Source organism: Centropristis striata, chromosome 15 (genome assembly GCF_030273125.1).
Source record: "Centropristis striata isolate RG_2023a ecotype Rhode Island chromosome 15, C.striata_1.0, whole genome shotgun sequence".
In the NCBI taxonomy this organism is placed as follows: Eukaryota; Metazoa; Chordata; class Actinopteri; order Perciformes; family Serranidae; genus Centropristis; species Centropristis striata.
The window spans coordinates 30041043-30063919 of record NC_081531.1 but is presented as its reverse complement, the minus strand read 5'-3'; the positions used below and the strand labels follow the sequence as shown (position 1 = coordinate 30063919).

The 22877-nt window shown below is 39.0% G+C and overlaps 1 protein-coding gene across 1 annotated transcript in view; it reads left to right on the top strand.

The window, feature by feature from the left end:
* LOC131986700 (roundabout homolog 1-like) overlaps window positions 1–22877 on the top strand; it is an 84181-nt gene that overhangs the window by 51668 nt on the left and 9636 nt on the right. Inside the window, exons 4-12 of the mRNA XM_059351789.1 lie at window positions 9434–9591; window positions 14922–15042; window positions 16349–16487; window positions 16592–16719; window positions 19151–19275; window positions 19374–19545; window positions 21851–22056; window positions 22162–22243; window positions 22659–22827. Of these exons, the coding sequence (XP_059207772.1) occupies window positions 9434–9591; window positions 14922–15042; window positions 16349–16487; window positions 16592–16719; window positions 19151–19275; window positions 19374–19545; window positions 21851–22056; window positions 22162–22243; window positions 22659–22827 (1300 nt within the window). The remainder of the gene's footprint in view (window positions 1–9433; window positions 9592–14921; window positions 15043–16348; window positions 16488–16591; window positions 16720–19150; window positions 19276–19373; window positions 19546–21850; window positions 22057–22161; window positions 22244–22658; window positions 22828–22877) is intronic.

The following is a 22877-nucleotide window of genomic DNA, read 5'->3' as shown; positions in this document are numbered from 1 at the left end:
CTTGTTTGCTCTTTCGCCTCCTATTATCACTCAGCTCTGTTTGGAAAAATTAAAGGAGACTTTCTGTGTGAGTGCAGATTGCGGTCATTTCTCAATCACACTTTTTAAAACTTGTGAAAGGTGCTTAAAGTCAAGGACATGCTCGATAAGTTTAGTCATAAAACATACAGTTATCACTGTTTACCTAAGGTCATTATATGAATTTATGGCAACGGGTTAAAGAGCTCATGGTCAGCAAAGTGTAGGCTACTAAATAACAGGTGGCAAGAGTAGACCCCACCCACTCATATAAACATTGTGTTTAGACTCAATCATACAAGGCTGGCATCATCACAACACTGCAGGGCAGCTTAGTGCTTAGAGCTTTTTACCTTCAGTGAACTTTATTTTACCATGTTTCAGATAATTGCATGCCCTGAGGAAGGAGATGCTTGCCCGAATGCATTTGCATAAAAATTTAACAAACCAAGCTGCCACCTTGAGTCTGATTTACTTTTTATATTTAATTAGCTTAATAGAAGCTTTGTTTAATGGAACAGGGAAACAAAATTAATGAAAAATGTACTTAAAAGTGAGTGATAAGCATGTTGGATGATAATTTAATGATTGTGCGTACTCTGTTGATGCTCAGTAAAATAATATCACACAAATAATAGTTAGAGCAACTCATTATAATTTGTTTTTCTTTTTTAAGTGTTAAATAATCCAATTTAAGGAGGGGCACAAACTTAACAAGCCACTCACTCTGACATACAGGTCAGTTAAAACACTGACACTAAATAAAACAAAAGACTAAGGAAGCCTGTCATTGTTGCAGAAATGCAAATTGATAGGTACGATACTATAAGGTATGTTACATGAAAGACTGGGTTAAACATTTATAGGAGTAAACCTGCATAAAACCCCACAGGTAAAGAAGGCTTTCAAACCAGTGAGGTTATGCCTGCAGCCCAGTGAGAAATGATGTTAAGCTTGTATTAGTCATATTTTTATGTTGCAAGTTGCATAATGATAAGGTTGACTTAGCCGGTCAGTAATACTATAAACAATGTAAATTGGTTAATTGTTGTTTGTTATGAAACAAAAAAGCAATCTAGGTCTCTCTGGTATCAAGAGAGATTTGGAATGATTTTTTGAGCTTTTCTTTTTAAATGTAAGCACAATCTGACTGGATCCCTGTGTTATTTAGCTGTCTAATTATAATCCACAGTGTTACGACACTGGGCTTCAGTACAAACCAATAATAACGCTGAATGATGGCAGTTAAACATTTTATACATAGCCTTACACTTCATACCATCAGTATGGTTGTATTCCATACTTTAAAAACGACCTACAGCAGATGTGTCTAATATAATCTGAATGTCAGATTTGCTTTAAATTGCCTGCTCTAGAGTAAATGAGCACAAGTTATGTGTGGGAATGTTTTTAATAGAAACAGCGTGAATCCCATAAACAGAAGAGTGAGGCTATGTGCTTATGTGTGTGTTTGTTTCTCTGAGCGTGTGTAACAACTTGTCAGCTTGTATTTCCTCTCAACATCTCTAAAAGCCTGTTGTTGATAAAACTCTCCACAGCTCATAAAGATGTCTACAACACTGCTTCTTAAATGTTAAAAATTCAAAAACAATGCATTATCTGTACAACTATTAATTAATCTCTCATATCAAAGGATTGGTTTTGTGTGTGCCCGGTGCATCACCATGTTAAATGTAGTTGTTAAAGATCATCCACCTGAGGACTGATGTCATAAAGCAAGTGAGAGAAATCAACAGTTCAGCGGTAACTGTGAGTCGACCTTTTGCACTTTTGTTTGATTGACACTTTGCCCCACCCCATCAAAGCTGTTTCACTCTGCTCTTCTGCCACTTCACTAATTATCCTAATCTGCTTCAGGTCCGTCTGTCTCTCTGTATCTGCCCTCTCCTTATTCTCACTCACCATTTTCCCTCTTTCTCTTTCTCCTGTCTTCCTTCTTACAGAGGGATAGGATGAGTGGAGGAGATTAAAATGGAGGTTACACAATCCTTTTAGCTGGTTTTAATGTCTGCCCCTCACGAGTGATATGTTCTGCACGTACATCAACAGGATTAGAGTGTCAGAACATCCGAGAACTGATGAACCGGTGCATCCATCCTTACACACACACTCACACGGCATCATCGTACCCATAAACCCCCTGTCAGAATTCAGAGCCTCTTAATAGGCTGTGTATGTCCATTGCACATCACTTCTTCTGACTTTCCTCTGCCTTTCCTAGCAGTTGTCTGTGTTTTTAATAATGCATAACAGCATAACTTAGTAAAGAAAATTATGAAATAAAAAGAAGGTAACGCCTTATATTAAGGTCCTTAATAACCATTAATTAACAAGTAATAAGGCATTGTTCTCACTTTAGATCCCTTTAGCTGCAAAAAGCATAGTTAACCGTTAACAAGTGCATAGTTAACTTATAATAGATGAGCAATAAAGTATATTTTGATATCAATAAGCAAACAAAATATTAATAAAGACATGGCAAAGACATAATGGGTGGGTTATGGGTGTTTGTAATGCTATTATGAAGAATTATAAGATACTCATGAGGCTTTTATTAATGCTCTTGTTATACATCTCTTATAGCCTGCTATTGGCTGTATTATAATGCCATTATTAACACTTATATAGGCTTATAAACACACAGTAATGCTAATAAGCATCTTGTAAGGACTTACAAGGGCCTTATTACTTGTTAATTAATGGTTATTACAAGGACCTTAATATAAAGCGTTACCAAAAAGAAATATCTGTGGGTTGGGAATCAAGACATGGAAGAAGATAAAACAAAACCATAAATACAGCAAAATTATGAGACAATAATATTGTTTGAATATGAGTACAATAGCAAGAGAGGGTTAAGGTTATTTCTGTCTGTAATATATAAGTAAATGTCTGATACAAATCCAGATAGCGCAGGTCAAGTTTAGGTCATTCCTAACACGCCTTGCATAAAGATGTGTGTGATGCTAAAGCCATGGCTGTCACAGCTATACCCACGGTTAGCCTCTCTGACCCGAAGAGAGAAAGTTAAAGTGTAAAAATCTGGCCCAACAAATATTATAACTGGGAGCTTTACCCCAGTAAGTGAGCCCCTATGTTGAGTTAATTGGCTCTCCAAACATAAGATAGATTTATGGCCCTGCATGCAAAAAACCTGTTTGCCCTGGGACTTCTGTGAGTAATGATTTCTGTACAGAAAATGAAATTCAAATAGGGGAGCTTTGGGAGGACAGGCAAGGATTTTTTGTTTGCTTCATAAGCAGTGTGCGGTCTTGTCTGGATGCAAGTGTGTATTCCACAAATCTCGTGTGGCATAGTTATGAGACTGAGCTAATGCATGTATTCTAATTTGTATGTACAGGACCTTCTTTTTATTGGATTTGCTTGGTTCATATTATGTTGCTGGCTTTGGTATGTGTTTGCAAAGGGGCAACGTGGACCTCGTGTGTGAGAGTGTGTGTCAATTTTTTCGATCTATCTGACCACCTCCAGTACCTGAGCCACACATATCGGTTTTTCTGTGCAGCAGCTGTTTCTCCTGCAGCTTTTTGTCTCTCCAGACTTCAGCTCTGTAAGAGCAAGGGGGAGAAGAAGAGTAGGAGGTGGTGGAGGCGGCAAAGGGGGGAGATGGATAGAAGTAGAAAGGTAGGGGGGGGAGGGGGGGCGGGAGGTCAGGAGCTAGATTGTGAGAAAAGTCAAGGATTTCATGTCTGCTGGGATTGGATGATAGCTGTATTTTTAAGGCTTGCTTTAGGTATTTATTATATTTATATATTTTCAAGTTAGTGCTCTGGGGTATTTTAGGCAAAGAAGGCTGGTTCGTATTTGAGCTGAAATGAATGTTTTTTAAGCACTGGGAAACATTAAGACTTCAAGACAGTGTAAAAGATGCCAGTACTTATTTTTACTTATTACTACTTACTCTTGGAATAATGTGTTTTAGTGCGGTCTCAGTCCGGAGAGCCATGGAACTGAGAAGGAACCATAATTCCAGCCTCTGCCTTTTTCCATTTTAGTATTTACATATCACTGACATAGTCTGATGAAGTATAAGAAAAACAGTCACACTGTACCTACAGCATGTAAAGAATAATAAGTATAGGCAGTCATTTTTCAGCCACTTTCTTTATTACTTAACAAAGGGAGCATTTCATAATATTCTCATTTTTCTGCCCCTACTATTGAACCACTCACAATTAGAGGAAGCCAGTGTATATGAGACACTTAAATAAACTGATTAATAATGTATGGGGTTGCAATCGATGAAAAAGTAAAACAGAGTGGCTGTTAAATGACATTCAATCAGTGACATTCACTTTTTACTACTATTAAGTCAGTACCAAACTGTTTTGTTTTTTTGGCAGGGGTATAAACCACACTTTAACCATACATGTGGTGCCCACGTGTTTAATTGACCCGTTCCATTCCTCATACAGATTAAACAAACATATAATGTTTAATTTAGTGAGCTTTAGAGGGTCTGGAATGTGTTTTTTTTCTACTTTAGACAGAGCCAGTTTGCTACCAGGAGGGCAGTAGGTTCAAGTGGTTCAAGTTCTCATACAGACTAAGAACGGAGTGTGAACTGGCATCTGGAGAGGTTCCTGTTTGACTCCTGGGCACTGCTGAGTTGCCTTTGAGCAAGGCACTGAGCCCTCAAACTGCTCCAGGTCTGCAGAACCACGACTTACCATGTGCTACTCCCTTAATTGCATGCATGTCCTGCTGTGTGTATGAATAGGGATTCGTAACAGAAACATTTCAACATCCAGCTTCCTTGTGGATTGAAAAATAATTTCTTTAAAAAAAAACTCAACTAAATGAATTCAAGTGTGGCTGCTGACTGCATCTTCATTAAGATTGGTATTAATTTTCTCTTTATGTTAAATTGTTGAGCTATTTCGTTGCACCATTTTACAAAACCTTTTCGGACAAAAGAGAATACATGCTGGCAACTGAAGACTCTTGACCTGAATATATTTTTGAAAACTGAAGGGCCCCCCCCCCTCTATTCAGTTCTCTCACAAAAAATTCTATAGCAACATGCAGTTGGCAGCTAATTATGCTTTTAAAGCAAAGACCTTGCTGATTGTGAAAATGCTGTTCCATTCTTAATATTTAATACCTGCAGTCAGCAACGACTTACCTGCCATGGCCTGTTTTTTTTTTCATTCTTTTGTAGAAAAATGCTAGTAAATTATAAAACATATAAAAAAATTGAAAACTCACATCAAACTAATGATGCGGAAATGCTAAAGTGTTCTACTTTTGTCTCCCTTTAAACCTAAAACCCGTCAGTGGTCTTTAAACAGGCATTTGTATAAGCTGATTGCTAATTGCGTTCCTCCACTATAATATGAGTTGGAAGCAGAAGCATGCACAGCTGCTGTCCTGCTTTTGGCAAAGCTATAACTGATATTAAACCATCAGTGCCTTGCAGTAATGTTGATGTTGACTTTGGGACATGCAAATGATTGCTGTATCAAAATAGTTGTACAGCTGGATGTCCATATAAAAACACTTTGAATACAAATGGAATAACAAAGGAGGGTTAGTTGTGACTGTGGCGACAAAAGGTGCCTCCGGCTGTCTCATGCAGTGATGCTGTGTGATAAGGTTACTGTGTGTGCTCCATGCCGCCTCTGTCTGTGGGGTTAGATTGTGTTCCTTTTTGGTCCAGTTGGACTCTGCAGAGAGAGGATTATTGGAGCTCGGCTGCAATAGGGCCTTTCAAGCTATGGCTCAGGCTCCAGAGGACTAACAACAAGTCAGACACTGTCAGATCCAGGGTAGTGAGGCCAAGGGCAGAAGCTTTGAAGTGGGCTATGAGATTCTCATCTGGAGGGATCAGATGGAGGGTGAAAAAGAAGACAGCGAGAGGTGCAAAGCTCCAGCTAAACAGGCAAGCTGGGCTGGCTTCAGAAGCTGTAGAGGTGGGGAGGTTTCACTGTTAGAATCCAGGGCCGGCATGCTATGAATGGTTTCAAAACCTGTGAAATCCATGTGGGCGCAACTTGTGAAGTTAAAAAAATATGATCGGAGAATAACAAGAGAGACATGATAGTGTACAAAGCCTTAAAATACAGATTCACAAGTGAAAGAGAAGAAGGGGAAGATGCAAAAGAGTAAGTATAATCAATTTAATTCAGTTAAATAGAACTTTATTAATCCATGAAGGCAGTTAGATAAACAAACTTGCACATTTACAAGCACAGAATCTGTATAAAACTATGTTGGGCTGATGGTGCAGTCACTTTGAGAATAAATAAATACATTCCTAATTAAATAACTGTATTTAAACGAATAAGGAATAATAAGTGGATGTTTTTGAAGCAGACAGGATGACACAGGAGAAATATTAATCATTGTGCAATCAAAGGGGGCTGAGGATAAAAAGTGTCTGTTAATTTGTGGTGATTGTCCTCTGCATTATTCTTCAAACATTCCTTAAATCAGGGCAGTCTTTGCAGGATATCCACATTTTATTAATCAGCCTCAAACATTTATTAAATATATCCAGAACATGGTTTTGCAAGCACCACAGAGGCAGCAGTGTCAGCATCCATTCTAAGGAGTAGCTTGTCAGGATGTGTTTACTGATAAGGACAAGTCATTTAAATTTGGCTAGCTAAGGCATGATAAGAAAATTAACTAAAAAATGTTGAGAAACTGGAGACAAGACAAAAGTTTTCACATAGTTTAGTTTAGTTTATAAAAAAAAATCACTTAAATTTATGTATGCGTGCATGATTCTTACTTGGGCATGCACAATTTCTTATTATAACTTAATAAGCAGATACATTTTCCCTTCTGAGAATATAAACAGACAGTTTTACAAACACATGTTCCAGATTATTTGTGTGCTTACCCGGCACAATGGTATAACATGCATAAACAAGCCAACTTTTCCTTGTTCACATGCACACAAAAACATGCACACTTATGAGAACATTCTTCACTAACCTTCATAAGCTTCCTCTGCTTTTAACCCTTATCTCTCCTTGCCTTATGTCTTACACTAACTCCAGCGTTATCATTGAAAAAAAATCTTTAACAAAGCAGTTTGAGGAAATAGTCCCGGCTTTCAAAATCCTATGGAGACATTTGGACCTCACACGATAGTAAAAACAGATGTGTAACCTGATTGCTATTTGACTTATCAGATAATATCAGTCAATCAATCAACACGCATACACACACTGTACGCAGAATTGCGATGGTCTCGCTCTCTTCCTGTCTGTCGTAACCCCAACCCGTGTTTTTGTGTCCCAAGAGGAATGCCTTTTATCATGTGACACGGCGGTGTTGGCGGCAGTGGGGAGGGGGTCGTCAGACAGCTGTTTCCCATCAGCACTCAGTCAACTGCAGACATCCAGTTGCAACCCTGCTCAGAGGATCAGAGGGGCAGAGCAGCAGAGTGGAGCTCAAAGAAGTGCGGGGGCCAAAATGCCTCCAATTAGAAGGTCATCCCAATTTGTTCTCCCATATCCACGGTGCCCATCAGGCGTCTCAGGCCTGCTTGTCCAGTGTTACGTACAAATCCGTAGCCAGAGGTGAACGAGTTGCCGCATCTGGGAGTCATTATGCCTTTTCCTCATTGTTTCCTGTCTTTTCACCCCAACCCAACGCGACTGAGTTCTGCTCTCTCTCTACGTTGGCTTAGCTCCCTTGGCTTGTTCATGTTCTAAGCCCCCCAACCCCCTGTAATTTAAGACTGGGAATGCTTAACAGCAGTCACTCATGCACAGGCGTCTACATTAGCACATGTTGTTCACCTCATCAGGAGCAGAACATTTCTCAGTTGTATGGAACAAAACCTTGTTTCATTTGTGATGTACTTTCCCTTTTACACAAACCCATTCTGCTTTCTTTCTAGTGAATAATAGTCCCATACAGCTCAGAGCTCTGATATTATTCCAGACGCATTTAAGTTTTTAAAATCCCTTGCCGCTCATCAGAAATCTTCTCCTCCACATGCTGTTAGGAGCTTGAGGCTGTACAGGGAAGACGTTTATATGCAGTCTATGGTGGAGACAGGAATGAGCCGCCTTTGGCCACCAAAATCACACTCTTCTGTTGGGCTTCTTCTTGGAGTGGATGTGAGTTTGCTTTGTCTCCAGTTCAGATTCTGGCTGGCGAGCTCTTTTTCTGTGCGCAGGCTACTCATTGTGGAAAGATGATAAATTGCTGTGGTGGCTTTTCCGCTGCCTGCGAGTGGAGCCGTCTGGATCTCACCTTTCTCCATAGCAGTGTCTTCTCATCTTACTGTCAGCTATTAGGACAAGCAGCTTTCTCAGCAGCTTGTCTCTATAGTACTTATCTCCTGTTTGAGTTAGAGAGCAATCCCATGAGGATTTCTTGCAAATTCTTGTCATATTACAGGGCTTATTTATATGAACAAGATATCACATACATGCAGTATAAGTATTCAGAACCCTTACTTAATGAAGTAAAAGTACCAATATCACACTGTGAAATGTCTCCACTACAAGTAAGAAGTATGTATGCATTCAAAACTTAAAGTACAAGTCAAAAGTATCAGCATCAAAATGGACTTAAAGTATGAAACGTAAGACAGTGTATATTACAAATATATAATTGGATTATTATTATTATTGACACATTTATTTAAGCAGCATTTCACTGTCATCAAGGTAGGGCTCATTTTTACTACTTATACTACTGTTATGTGGTTTAATTTATTAACATACACAATCATTTTAAATCATGTGTTTTTCATGTTTAATCTTGACCAATTTAACTAAAGCTGGCATATGTGCCTCTAAAATGTAGTGGAGTAGGCATATAAAGTTACATAAAATGTAATCACTCAAGTAAAGTACCTCAAAATTGTACTTGATTGAATGCACTTAGTTACATTCCAGCACTGCATGCATGAAATGATAGATATACTAACAGCTCCTAACACAATGAAGGTATTTAGGGCAAGAGTTATTGTGCTGCTCTTAAAATGATGGACAGAGCTGCCTAACAACCCTTTATTATGCTGTCTCCAAATGGAACTCATGAGCAAGAACACAATGTCCTGCTGTTCTGTGGTTTAAATCTAAGTTTGATATGACCATTTTCCCTTAATAAAAATGGTGATAATTTTGTATTATGTGCATTCCATAACCAAGGTATATATATATGTGTGACAAACAGCATACAGTATGTCACACGTTCTGCACCAGGAGCTTTAAAATTCCCACTTGTGTGTGAGAACTGTGAATATCACTCATTTAAATGAACTCCTCTCCTTGGCACAATGATTACAATGCAAACCAACTTGAAAGCACCAACAATATCAGCAAATGCTGTGATTTATCATTGCCAAACCATACCTCATAATCATAAATTCCTTTGTTTTGACTGTTCTGCTTGTGTTTTGCAGTTTTACGCGATGACTTCAGGCAGAACCCAGTGGACGTCATGGTTGCAGTGGGGGAGCCGGCAGTGTTGGAGTGCCAGCCTCCCCGTGGGCACCCTGAACCCACCATCTCCTGGAGGAAAGATGGTTCCAACTTAGATGACAGAGATGAACGCATCACAGTAAGAATTGTCGCTTTGACCATGACACATGATTTACATTTACATTTACATTTAGTCATTTAGCAGACGCTTTTATCCAAAGCGACTTACAGGAAGAGTAAAAAGCAAACATTCAAGGTATAGTGCAATAGGAGCTATTAGTGCTAGTGACAATTCTTTGAGGAGTAGACTTATCATGTGGTCTAGGAGAGAAGATGCTCTCTGAAGAGCTGGGTCTTCAGGAGTTTTTTAAAGGTAGAGAGGGACGCCCCTGCTCTGGTTGGAACTGGTAGTGTGTTCCACCAGCGGGGAACAAGAAGTGCAAAGAGTCTGGATTGCCTTGGACCAACGGGGGGCAGAGCCAGGTGCCGTTCATTGGAAGAGCGCAACGGTCGTGAGGTAGTATATGTCTGAATCAAGGCGTTCAGGTAGGTAGGAGCAGTACCGGAGACAACTTTGTAGGCCAGCATTAGAGATTTGAATTTGATGCGGGCTGCAACAGGTAGCCAGTGTGATCTATTCTTTAACTTTGTAATTTCTTACCATCAGGCTAGAGTGTAACACAGGGGTGGGCAATTCATTTTCCCAAGGGGCCACAGAAGACACTGCGAAGGTCGCAGAGGGCCGGACCAAAACTCTGAATTAAGTTCTGCTTAATATTAAATTCATCGCTTTATAAAATGTTATGATAAGACTATGTTAATGTAGAGTAAATCAAATACAGCAGTAAAAAATGGTAAAAACTCCAATCATTATCTCACTTTTCCATTTATTTTAAACACAACATACATTCAAACCACAAAAACAATATAGAGCATGTATGTTATGTAAATCAACAATTTATTAACTTTATGCAAAAAGCATAAAATTAGTTTTTTTCACGAAGTAACAAGGTAACTTAATGTTTTTTTGTGGAACACATTTCTATGCATACTCATGCATGCACGCATATACATTAATCGTCCTCAAAATAAAAGCACTGCAGTATTGATTTCTAATTTTTGGGTAACCTCACACGGACCCGACAGGGACAGCCAAGGGGCCGGATGTGGTCCCCGGGCCACATAATGCCCAGGCCTGGTGTAACAGTTAGGCAAAACACTGACTACCAATTGGTACATCCACATGATACAAAACATCACTGTGATATGCAACTGTATTATTCATATGGCTTCACATTACTTGAAATGTGCTGCACAAGCTATTTTCAGAACACTAAAGGAACTCGAGATCCCAAGATCATCCACATAATTTCCTTGAACTCATGAGAATAATAAATGACATCATCTGTACCCATGTCCTCTCTGAGTTCCCACACAGGATTGAAAAATGCCATTAGAAAACCAGAAAGAGGATTTATTTTGCACGGAAAAATACGAACCACAAGAAAAAAAAAACAGTGCACGTAATGTTTTTGATATATGACTGATGGCGAAAATACAAATAAAACAACAACAAGCTGAGCTACAGCTTGCTATTAATCTGCTATATTAAGTTGTCATGTGGTGCACAGTGCACAGCAGTGATTTTCTTTTCATGTGATTTAGTGATTCAGACCCAGAAACTGGTCAGACCAGAATAGAACCATGATTCTGTGTGTGCATGTGTGTGTGCATGCATGTGTGTTGATTTGTTTATTTGAATGTCTGTGCATGCTCCTGGGGACACACAAAGGGGAATTCAAAGCTCATGTTAGTGTGGAGTGACAGGTAGAGTCTCTCTGGGGGACTGTGATGGACAGAGCAGCTATCTCTGATTTAGGGAGAGGCATGGATCAGAGCCAGGGGGGAGGCTCCTCTGAGGGAAATACAAAGGCTGCTTTTTGCTTTGTACTTTCTGCGTGCCTGTCTTTGTCCTCCCTAATCATCTTCTCTATATGGAAATATGTCTTTGCCGTGAGAGTTCACTCAAAGACATCACTTACTGTACAGAGACCAAAGGAGTCCACTACAACTGATTCATGGCTACTTTCCATCCTTTTGAGTGTTTCCCTTGTGGCCTGGACCATCATTTATTAACACTGATATATAGATACATTTGTGAGGTTATTCTCACATACGTGAAAAGTTTGAGGTATTGATTTTAATTCTTTAAAAAAAGGTGTCTTCATAGAGAAAAATACATCCAAATCACACTATAAGTAGCTTTTGAATGTGTGTGCCTTTAGGGCATTTAAGGCTATGTGAGGAGGAAAGAGAACACATTAAAACAGAGCAGAAATGAAAGCTGAGGTTTCAGTGTCCGAGATGGAGAAGAGAGAAAACCACATTTGGATTTTTTAGCAATGCTAAAAACGAGGAGCGGTCAGTCCAGGAAATAAAAAAGCTCTCGGTCTGCTCTTTAATCAGCTGCTAAAGTTACTAGAGCACTATTTACAGCAAACAGCAAGAACACAAGTATAACATTAGTCAATGGTATTGGTTTGAGCTAGATCATCCCTGCAGTCCTTTAGGAATTGGCATTATGACTCAGCGGCCCAAGTGCACACGCATACCAGATGAATCTAAGACACGAATCTCTTTATCAACAGTTCAACTGGGTCACCTCAATCACCTGATTTTAATATGGGTGTGCATTTAATGAAAATATTAGTGCTTACTAAAGGAAATGAAACACTGCCAAAGGAAAGTAATAATAAAATGCCCACTGACATTTAGGTAATTAGAAAGAAATTCTTTATTTTATCTACAGGTCATAGGTTCCCATATGTTACATTGGCCATTATACCATGTAGCTTATATTAATGTAAATTAACTGTTATGAGTTCATGCAATTTTCACATTCATGTTTCATGATAAGCCACACAGAAACTAAACTATATTATAAAATACAAAAAAAAGGATGAAAATAAGTACATTTTAAATTCACATGTGTAAAGTAAATGACATAGTTATGCACATGACATAGAGTGTGGCATCGAGGACACATCAATGAATGTAAATATGGGCCATAATAAGCTGCTGGTGACCTAGATTTTTATTATAATAGATATTCTGCTTTAATTCATATTGTTGGTGTTTAGCCTGTCGAAAACAACATTTTCACTGCGGTCAAAGAATGGTGTGCTCTCCTGCTGGCTGTACCAAAGGGGGGCGTGCAGTTTTACTAGAGGGCCAGTGTAGCAGTAATCTCATATAAATTACATTAAGTTACCGCATATAATGAATAAATAAAGACAATTTAACTCTTTGAACTGATTTATCTCTTTATGGAAATCAAATATTTTGTTTGAGGATTTTTCTATTTTTATTTTTTTAGGGTGATTACATAAATCATGACAACAGACATTCAAAGCTTCATTCAAAACCTTAATAGCAGCTTTAAATGAATAGAAAAAACTGCTATTACATGCAGTCTGTCTTGCTTTCTAATATTCCAATAATGATGTCATATGTAATTCCTGGCTCAATCATGACTGCATAAACACCCCTATTACTTTATGCAATCATGCAGACGTGCTTTTAGTCATATGTAGAACATTCTGCATTGACTCTAATTTTAGTCCAAACATCCAAACCAAATCCATTGGATACTGACAGGAATGGCTGAATCTGCAATACCAACCAGTTCCAAAATTCCCCCACTTGCTCCTTATGATTACTTGTGGTTGTCATTGTGTATGAAAAGTACACCACAGTCTGTTAAATCTTCCTCTTAAAGCCACATAATTTGCAACACATTTAGAATGACGGGCATAGTTAGGCCGCTCTTAGTTGTTATTTATTTGGTGTACAGTATGAGCTGTCTGTGGTGAAAGGTTAGCCCGGAGAAGGTGAACTAATAAATGAAAGACTGTTGGTTTCATCCCTGCAGCAGCACTTTAATGATGCATTCTATCTGTACGCTGGTGAGTGGAGAGTGCTCACCAAGCCAGGTGCTGTCTAGCATGACGCTGAATCCCCTGCCCACTTCAGGGACACAGCACTGTAGGCAGCCTTGACCTCTGACCTCTGCTAAGAAATAATAGTGCCATGCTATTATGGGCTGTGTGTCTCTCGCAGTCGTATATTAATAGATTCATTCCATTGCTTAGTGCGAGAAGGAAAAAATCCATCTTAAATCATAATAACAAGGCTGAAAGTTTAATTGAATGGCTGGGAAGAGGTTTCTGATGTCAGTGCAAGGGGAATGGCCTCATGTTTGTTTAGAGATCTTCTGATCGGCATGTTTACCTGCAATAGTATCATTCGTGCCTGGCCGCTGCTGCTCTGCTATCACCTCTTGAACTTACTCGCTCTGGAATATCAGTGCAGTAGCTCGCATTGAAAGCACTACAAAGACAGCTACCATATTCTGTGGGGGCGTCTGGTGGATAGGATATGAAAAGAATGAAAACCGTATGGAGTGCATATATCTTTCACCTCTTTGTTGTATGTATGTGTGTGTGTGTGTGTGTGTGTGTGTTTGTGTGTGTGGGTGTGGGTGTGTGTGTGTGTGTGTGCATCTATGCGTGCAGATATCAGTATAGAGGAGGTAAAAAGTTTTGGAAAGGCAAAGAAGGCTGACTGAACATCTGAGGCAGGTCTCTACAAAGAGGCAGTGTCTTTGTTCCCAGGGTTCTGTGCTAATGTAGCACTAGATATGAATTATGTAATTTCATAATGGGTGACCTTCTGTGCAGCTTGAAAGGCAGTGCAAATTCTATTCCTTAGATAAAAAGATACATACAGATGCACACAAGCACTACTTGCTGTTATGCCAAGTGCATACAAATTAATATTGGGATGCAGCCAAAAAAATGAATATATATGGGTGGCACCATGTATCAAAGTTTACACATTTATAGTGAAAACTTTAGCTGTGTCTATGGTTGCAAAGGGGTGGAAAATTTCTGGTAAATTTCCAGAAACTTTCCGTGGGAAGTTAAGCTGGGAAATTTTGGAAATATAAGTAAAATGAAAAAAAATGAAAAGAGCCCCTCTCCCTCCGTTCAACATGTAAATGAATTGAACATGTGATGGAGAAATGCGCAGTGCATGTAGGGGGCGTGGCCTCAGCAGCCCTGCAGTAAGCAGTGAGCTGTGTGCATGTGATTTAGGAATAGCAGGTATTGTGTACTTGCATGAAATCTGGTTGTTTTAGTCAAGATTATGCTAAAATATATTATATTATATTATATTTAAGTTCACTGTTAATGGCCAATTCAATTTTATTCCCATAAATTCCCATTACTTCCCATGGAAAGTTTCCAACTTTGAAAATTCCCAAAATTTTGCAACCCTAGCTGTGACATATTTTATGACACATTTTTGTCATATTGTTACATTCATTATAAAACACAATGACTCACAATCAGTACATATTTGGAATGCAAGATCTTGTGCAAAAATTATTTTTGTGCTTTCTTTTAGATACGCAGCGGCAAACTGATGATCACCAACACCAGGAAGAGTGATGCAGGGAAATACATCTGCGTTGGAACTAACATGGTGGGAGAGAGGGAGAGCGAGATCGCTGAACTCACTGTGCTCGGTAAAATCTGCGGCTTTGTGATTGCAATTCACAACGTGCAGTGCTTCACTTAGTCTAAGTACCCTCTTAGTTCACAGTGGTTTAGTTTGCCAGTCTGCTTGACGAGGTCTTTGTCACCAGAGTATGATAACCCATTAATTACATTGATTATGCAGTGCTACCATCCAATCTGCCAGCTTTGGAGAGTTTTCCTACCTATCACATGCTGAGCATCTACTGCTGTTATATGCAATGCTACAACCCCTTAAACCTTTCAGTACAAGAGCTCCCTGTACTACCTCCAACACCCTCCAACACCTTTTCAGCCTCTAGTCTCCATCCCCCATTTATTTTCCTAACATTTCCCATCAGAGTAGAGCTCTTATCAGTATCACATGGTTAGATGACCTTGGTTGAGGTTGGGAGTGTACAGTATAGTGTCTCATACAGCCTTTTCAAGGATGTGAGAAAAATCCTGCTAGATGCAGAAATAGGTCAATGTATGTAGTTCTACAGGTTGTGCATAATAAATGACTTCGGAGACTGACACATGATCATCACTAGAATATTCCATTTTTTCTACACTGTGATTATTGCAATATGTAGATTACTTTTTTGCTAGGTTTCTGTATTTATAAGTGTGTTTTTTGGTGTGTGGAAAAAAATCTATTCAAGCAATTGGTCGAAGTCATGGGATTACTGTTCATAAATATCTTCAATGTTTTTAATAATTGCTTATTATCAGTGGTGGAAAAAGTATTCAGATCCTTTACTTATGTGAAGGCTCATTTTAACAACTGAATATACTGTTATGTGCTTAGTTTAAAAAAAAAAGTAATCACTTTAAGTGTCAAATCATGTTTTTTATGATATAAATCTCAGACTAAGAAGTAACTAAAGCTGGCAGCTAAATGAAGTAGAAGAATACAGTTACATAAAATAGAAATATTCAAGTAAAGTAAAATGCCTCGAAATTTTACTTAAGATTGTAACATTTTTTTTACTTAAGTACAGTACTTGAGTAAATGTACTTAGTAGCATTCCACCACTGCTAATAACTATAATAATACAGTGCTATAAGCAAGTTATAATGCATTATAGGCATTATAGACACAAAAAGTGTCATCACCAATACCTTAATCAAAAAAACAGTGACGTTTTTTAAAAAAAAAAAGCTTACAGAAACTACAAAGTTTTTGTTCTCTTCATGTCTATGCAATGCTAGGTTAACAAAAAAAGGCATTGGGATATAGATGCCACTCGTGGATATTATGACAATGATAATGACATTGATATTTGTGCTTATTGCTGCCGTGCTGCCCTGCAGAGCGCCCAACCTTTGTGAAGCGGCCCAGCAGTGTGGTGGTGCTGGCAGAGGAGAGCGTGGAGTTCCACTGTGTGGTTCAAGGAGATCCTGTTCCCACTGTCCGCTGGAGGAAAGATGACTCTGACCTGCCCAAGGGCAGGTAATGCACAAAGGACCTCTATATACACATTAATTTACCATGCAAACATGGTGTTTCAACTTTTTCTTTCATCCCTTGACTGTGTGTGTCCATTTTTTTTACAGATTTGAAATCCTGGAGGACCATACCTTGATCGTTCGCCAAGTGACCTCTTCAGATGAGGGCTCCTATACATGTGTGGTGGAGAACATGGTCGGAAAGTCTGAATCATCCGCTACGCTCACTGTACACGGTCAGTACAACCCAACCCTCGCGTGTAATGTCCTCTAGCACCTCCTCCTCCTCTATATACAGTTCACACAGAGCCTCACATTTTCTTTTCATGGATGAAATCTTTGCAACACTGCTGCTTCTACCCCTTATAGGAGAACTAATCCTATCTTGTAGTGTCACAAATTATCAGGAAGAGACTTTTTGTTTTGATTATTCTGTCTTAGGCTACCGTTTCTCTCAAGACAGGCAGAATTATCTTTGGAATTTGTCTGTATGTTTTTTTCCTTTTAACTTCCTCGCTGGAGGTCATACAGTGTATGCAGCAGTTTTTAAAAAAACAAGCAGTGTAGGACATTGCAGCAGTTTGTTTACTGTGCTTTTCATGGTAATGTCCTGTATAAATGGAGAAGAGCATGCAAAGTAAATGTTTACGTGACCACAGAAAATGGATTCATTTGGTCTGAGTGGTCCTGCCACAATGACAGCCTTTAGTCCTTAAATCAGCGGCAGGAAATGAGCAGGAAGACACCTCTCATAGTTCAGACTCGTATAAATATATATATACACATAAACATGCATACACACACAACAGTGACACAGTGGGTGACATAGACTGTGAGGGCAGTAGGACTTAATTAAAGATAAGGAAGGGCTGGTTGCATGCTGGGAAATGACATGGTTCCAATTACATCGTCGCCCTCTCTCTCTCCAAAAACTTGAGAAAACGAGCGTCAAGGGGGACCATAGCTAATTTGGGCAGCAAATTGAGAAGGGCAGAATAACTGGCAGATGAGTTGAAGTTGTACGAGGAAACAGAGAGCTATCTAAATGAACATGTTTCATAATTAAATTTCAAAAAACTCTGGGTGGTCCAATTGTACTTATAACCACAGAATAATTTTTACTGACCTAGAACATTTGGTTGATATTAAACAGTGGCCATTTGAAACAGATGGAGCAAGGCAAGGGTGCACTGTAAGGTTTGCACATGTCCCAAGTATGAGATGACTCCACAGCAGCCAAATTACAATGATCTGTATTTTTCAGATATTAACTTGGGAGAAACTGTTGGATAAATTGCCTATACAGGATAAATATATTTTCAGATACGGTGCTTAAACTCCTGAGCTGTACTTCTTTAAAGAAATTCTTTGAACACAAAAATGTTGTGCAATAACCGCAGTCATCCTCTCACAGTGGTTCCAAAACCAGCTGGTTAGCTAACCATTCATTTCACTGTAAATCTAGTTTACAGATGTCAAGATGTACAGTAGTTCCCATCTCAAAATGTGTCTTTGTTTGTGTAGTACATTTAGCAGAGCAAATCCCTGAATCTTCCATCTTTTATCTAGACACAATGCTCCTTCAATTCTATTCAGTTCTAACTTTCTTTTAGACACACAGGATCAATAGCAAAACAAAAAAGAGGATTGTATCTTTGTCCAAACACACCTCAAGGCTGTCTGGCTCTGTAAGACAAACCAGCAATTACATACTTTTCACACCTCACAATTGACTAATGTGCTGGGTCTAATAGGGGCTAAACAGCATGCCTTGTCTTTTGACATCTGGTTTTAAGGGGAATTTGCAAATCTGAAGAAATGTTACTTTTCAATCCAAAAGCATGATCTCTTTCCATGAACATGATTTTTAAATAATAATGTATGAGCATAAATTCAGTTTTTAAAAATAAAATAAAATATGAGGTCAGATTATTCATAAAAAATACTTCTCTTAGTTTTCTATTTTCTATTTCCATCTTTGTTTGTGGAAGAAGAAAAATGAACACCATAAAAGAAAATTAATAAAAATGAAAATAAGTGTATATAGATAGATAGAGATAGATAGATAGATAGATAGATAGATAGATAGATAGATAGATAGATAGATAGATAGATAGATAGATAGATAGATAGATCGATATAGATAGATAGATAGATAGATAGATAGATAGATAGATAGATAGATAGATAGATAGATAGATAGATAGATAGATAGATTGATAAATTCCATTTCTACATTTCTATGTGTCAGTGTTCACTCTTTCACATATGTCAATACTGTTGAGTGCATCATTGCAGTTCCATATACCTGTATGTGCCTTCATTACTCATTACGCTGCTCTTTTTTGTGTCTTTTTTCCTTGTAGTCAATACTGGTAAGTTGTCATCTGTCCCTCACCCACCATCAGACAACAACAAGAAATGTTGAGCCCCTGTCATTGTCCAACCTCACTGTAATTCCGTCCACCAATACAGTATGTAATTCATGTTATAAGTGGGTAAACAAATAGTCATTATTTACCTTTTAACAAAATCACATAGTATCTGTTTCTTGCTACATACACACTTTTTATTCCTTGAGCTTTAATGCATACTGAGATGTTCAAATAGTTGGATGATGAAAATGTGTCGGGCTGCCAGGTAATTACGGCCTCATTTCCTCTGCAGTGCCGCCAGCATTCGCCATATGCCCCAGGAACCAGGTGGTGGCGGTGGGCAGGACGGTCACCTTCCAGTGCGAGGCCACCGGCAACCCACAGCCCGCTATCTTCTGGCAGAGAGAGGGCAGCGAGGTGAGACTGACCCTCAGTCTGTCATCGCACTAAATCACTTTACAGTGCAAATAGTGAATGATGGTTTTCTGACTCTGTGATCTCTGCCTCCCCTCCAGAGTCTCCTGTTCTCTTACCAGCCGCCACAGCCCTTTAGCCGACTGTCTGTCTCCCAGATGGGCAGTTTGACCATTACCGATGTTCAGCGCTCTGATGGCGGCTTCTACAGCTGCCAGGCTCTCAACATTGCTGGCAGTGTTATTACCAAAGCACTGCTGGAGGTCACAGACTGTGAGTAAAGGGATGGTGTGATGGAGAGCAGGTGGGCGGGAGGGGGCTTTTATGGGACAACTTTCTAGCTTCAATGTTTTTGGCTAAACAGACTGTTTTCCTTTGCCGAGCATGTGAGATGGAATAGGTTACAAACTGGCCTGACTGCTGAGAGCAACCTCTCTTGTAGATATGGCAGTTGGCTTTGGGTACTTTCTGTCACAGAAGGGATTTCAGGGTTTCACATGTTGGGCTTAAAAAATCTGTTTCCATGGTGATTGTGTGTAAAGAGTGTCTAGCCTTATCTATCCCACCTCTGAAAATATAATTTCCTAACTTAGAAGTTTACAGTATCACATCATCTAAATTAAAATGGGAGAATATATATTTTTTAATCAATTTCTATCAACGCAGCACATTCTGAGTTCTATTTCACCGTAAATGTTTGTGAATTAGGACTGCAGGTTTGACATATAAAACATTTCAAAGGTATTTCTATTTCTTTTACCCAAATCCAAGTTGATTAGATAACTGTGTTAATTGTTTTAAAAAAGCAATTTAAATGGGCTTGGAGGCCCATGCCAGTAATTACACACCACCAGCAAAGTCTACAGCTCCCAATTAACTGACCTGTGTGATCATGAATACATGTGTCTCGGTAGCTGTGTACTATGTACATATATTAAATTAATGAAGATAATTGCTTCAGGCTTAAACAGACAGTTACTGCCTCTCTGAGTTGTTCAGTGCAGCCCTATTAGTTATACGCTTTAATCTGCTGCTCATGGTGTTAATGCATGCTGCAGCTCCCTTAGTAGGGAAATGAGAGGCATCCACTCAGTGACAAATCTGTTACAGGTAATGGAAATTTAAAAAAAAAGGAAAAGATAGGGTCATGTTTTATGTCATTTTTTTCAGTGGTTTTGCACTCCACGCCGCTACCTGTTCCTCTCTACTCTCCCCTCCCCCAAATTCTCTCTATCCCACCACACTCCTCTCATCCCTATTTGGAGTGGTGCATTTGTATGGAAATAACTAGTCCGTATTACCTCCGGCAGTTTTCCAGGCATGTTTCCATCATCTTTTTTTGTTATTTCTATTTATTTATTTATCTAAAAAACCCTGCCCCCATCCACAGGGTTTTAAAATGTGAGAGAGAGAGAGAGAGAAAAAAAAGAGCTCTGTTATCTAAGTGGGATTGTTATTAGTCGGGCTTTGCCGTTGTGATTGGAGTTGGCTCCAGCAGTACCTACTGCCGAATGAACGATTAGTTGCTCTCCGCTGGAGGGGAAAAGTTGATTTCTTTTTCCTCCACTGCCTGCACAGCCACCTAAACCTATTGTTCTCTCTTTACCAATTTTCCTTCCAATATCTTTCACATCTTATCTTTTTTTCCGCAGAATTTGAGTTTCATTTTCTCTACTTTCATCTTTCTTACTTTTTTTTTTCTGTCTCTCTCTTCATGACTTTGATCTTTGTCAACATCAATTCCCAATTTCCAATTCCTTAATATATAGTTGACAGTGTATCTTTTTGGGCATTTTCCCTCCTTATGATAGTGATAATATACAGACAGGAGAATGCAGGAAGAGAGAGTAAGATAACCTGCAACAACTGGAATCGTACCAAGGACCTTTCTTTAATACGAGAACATCTTAGCCTCTCAGATATCAGACCTGACCGTTAATACAGTTTGAACCCCTAAACCAAGTGTTTCAGTTGCCTAAGCTTCTACTTACTTTACCCCAACTGTCCTTATAATGACCACAGTGATTCTCCAACCTCAAACAGTTACTTTAAGTTGCCTAAGCACGACCCCAAAACCTGAAACATGTTTTAGCAGGAGTGGCTTTTGCAGGAAAAATAAAATAGACACATTCAGTATAAATAAATAGTGTTCTTGTTATGTTAAATATAAGAAAACACAGGTTTAAAGTTTTCTTTAAAAAGTATAACTTACAAAAGTGTTTGATCAGTCATCACTCCCACTCTCAAATTTGAAATCTTCCAAAATAGGGAACAAATACTTACTACTTTATATTTTGTGTCCTTGACTTGTCTTGTCTGTAATTTGTGCTTTGTGTTGCATTGTGGGCTGATTGTGTCCATCATCATATTCAAATATATTTTGCATATGTATATTTCTTTAGAAGGCATGGAGACATTTTTCAGTATAGAATAAAATGTTTTCAGCACATTTAAAAAATGTTCCGGTATGAACCATGCATGTTTTAAGTATATAGTACATAGTATGCAATAACGCCACCAGACAAGTGCTTTTATTATTAGTCCTTCACTTCCCTACTTTCCTTTTTTTGTTGAATAGCTGGTTCAGACCACCCTCCTCCCGTGATAAGGCAGGGCCCACTCAATCAGACCATTCCTGTGGACAGCACAGTGGTCCTTGGCTGCCAAACAGCTGACTCTCCACCTCCTACAGTCCACTGGAAGAAGGATGGTGTGGTGGTGTCTCCAGTGGACTCACGTGTGTCCATAGCAGCAACAGGATCACTGGAGATTCGCTATGCTAAGGTAGGAGGGACAACACAAAGCAGATAGTATCTATTTAGCAGTTATGGCGACTGCTCTGAACCAAGGCGGCCATCTAATATCTTCCACTGAACCCTCTCTCCTCAGCTGGGAGATACAGGCTTCTACACTTGTGTAGCTTCGAGTCCCAACGGAGAAGCATCCTGGACAGCGTACTTACAGGTGGAGGGTAGGTCACACAAATTAAGACGCAGTCATAAAGGTTGTTAAAGCTGGGGTAGGCAGTTTTTTAAAAAAGTAAAAAAAAATAAAATAACTTTAAATAAATCCATCGTCTTTTTTTACCACTTACTTGCTGTGCGTTGTTGCCAATGCGAGGGAAAAAAATTTTGCAGGATTTGTTTTCAGGCTTTCACCATCTAGGATGTGCACACACTTGCAAGTTGTCTCAAGTCTGAAAAGAGAGTCCAGAGGAGGTGCAGAAGTCTGGTTTTCTATCAAACCACTTGATTTACAATGTGATTAAATGTTATTATGGAATTTATGCCCAATTAAGTCTAAAAAACGTCCTACCCCAGCTTTTAAACATGCTTGAGAGTCCCGTGTAATGTACTTTAATTGACTTGTTGGTGTCTCTTTGGCAGAGTTTGGAGTTGTTGTTCAGTCCAGTCAACCGAGAGACCCTAACCTGATTCCCAGTGCTCCATATAAACCCGAGGTGACTGACATCAGTCGTACATCTGTCACTCTGTCATGGAAATTAAACCCCAGTGCCGGTGCTACACCTACATCCTACTTAATCGAGGCATTCAGGTTAGACTTATTACTTACTGCATATGACATTTATCAGGCTTGATGAAACT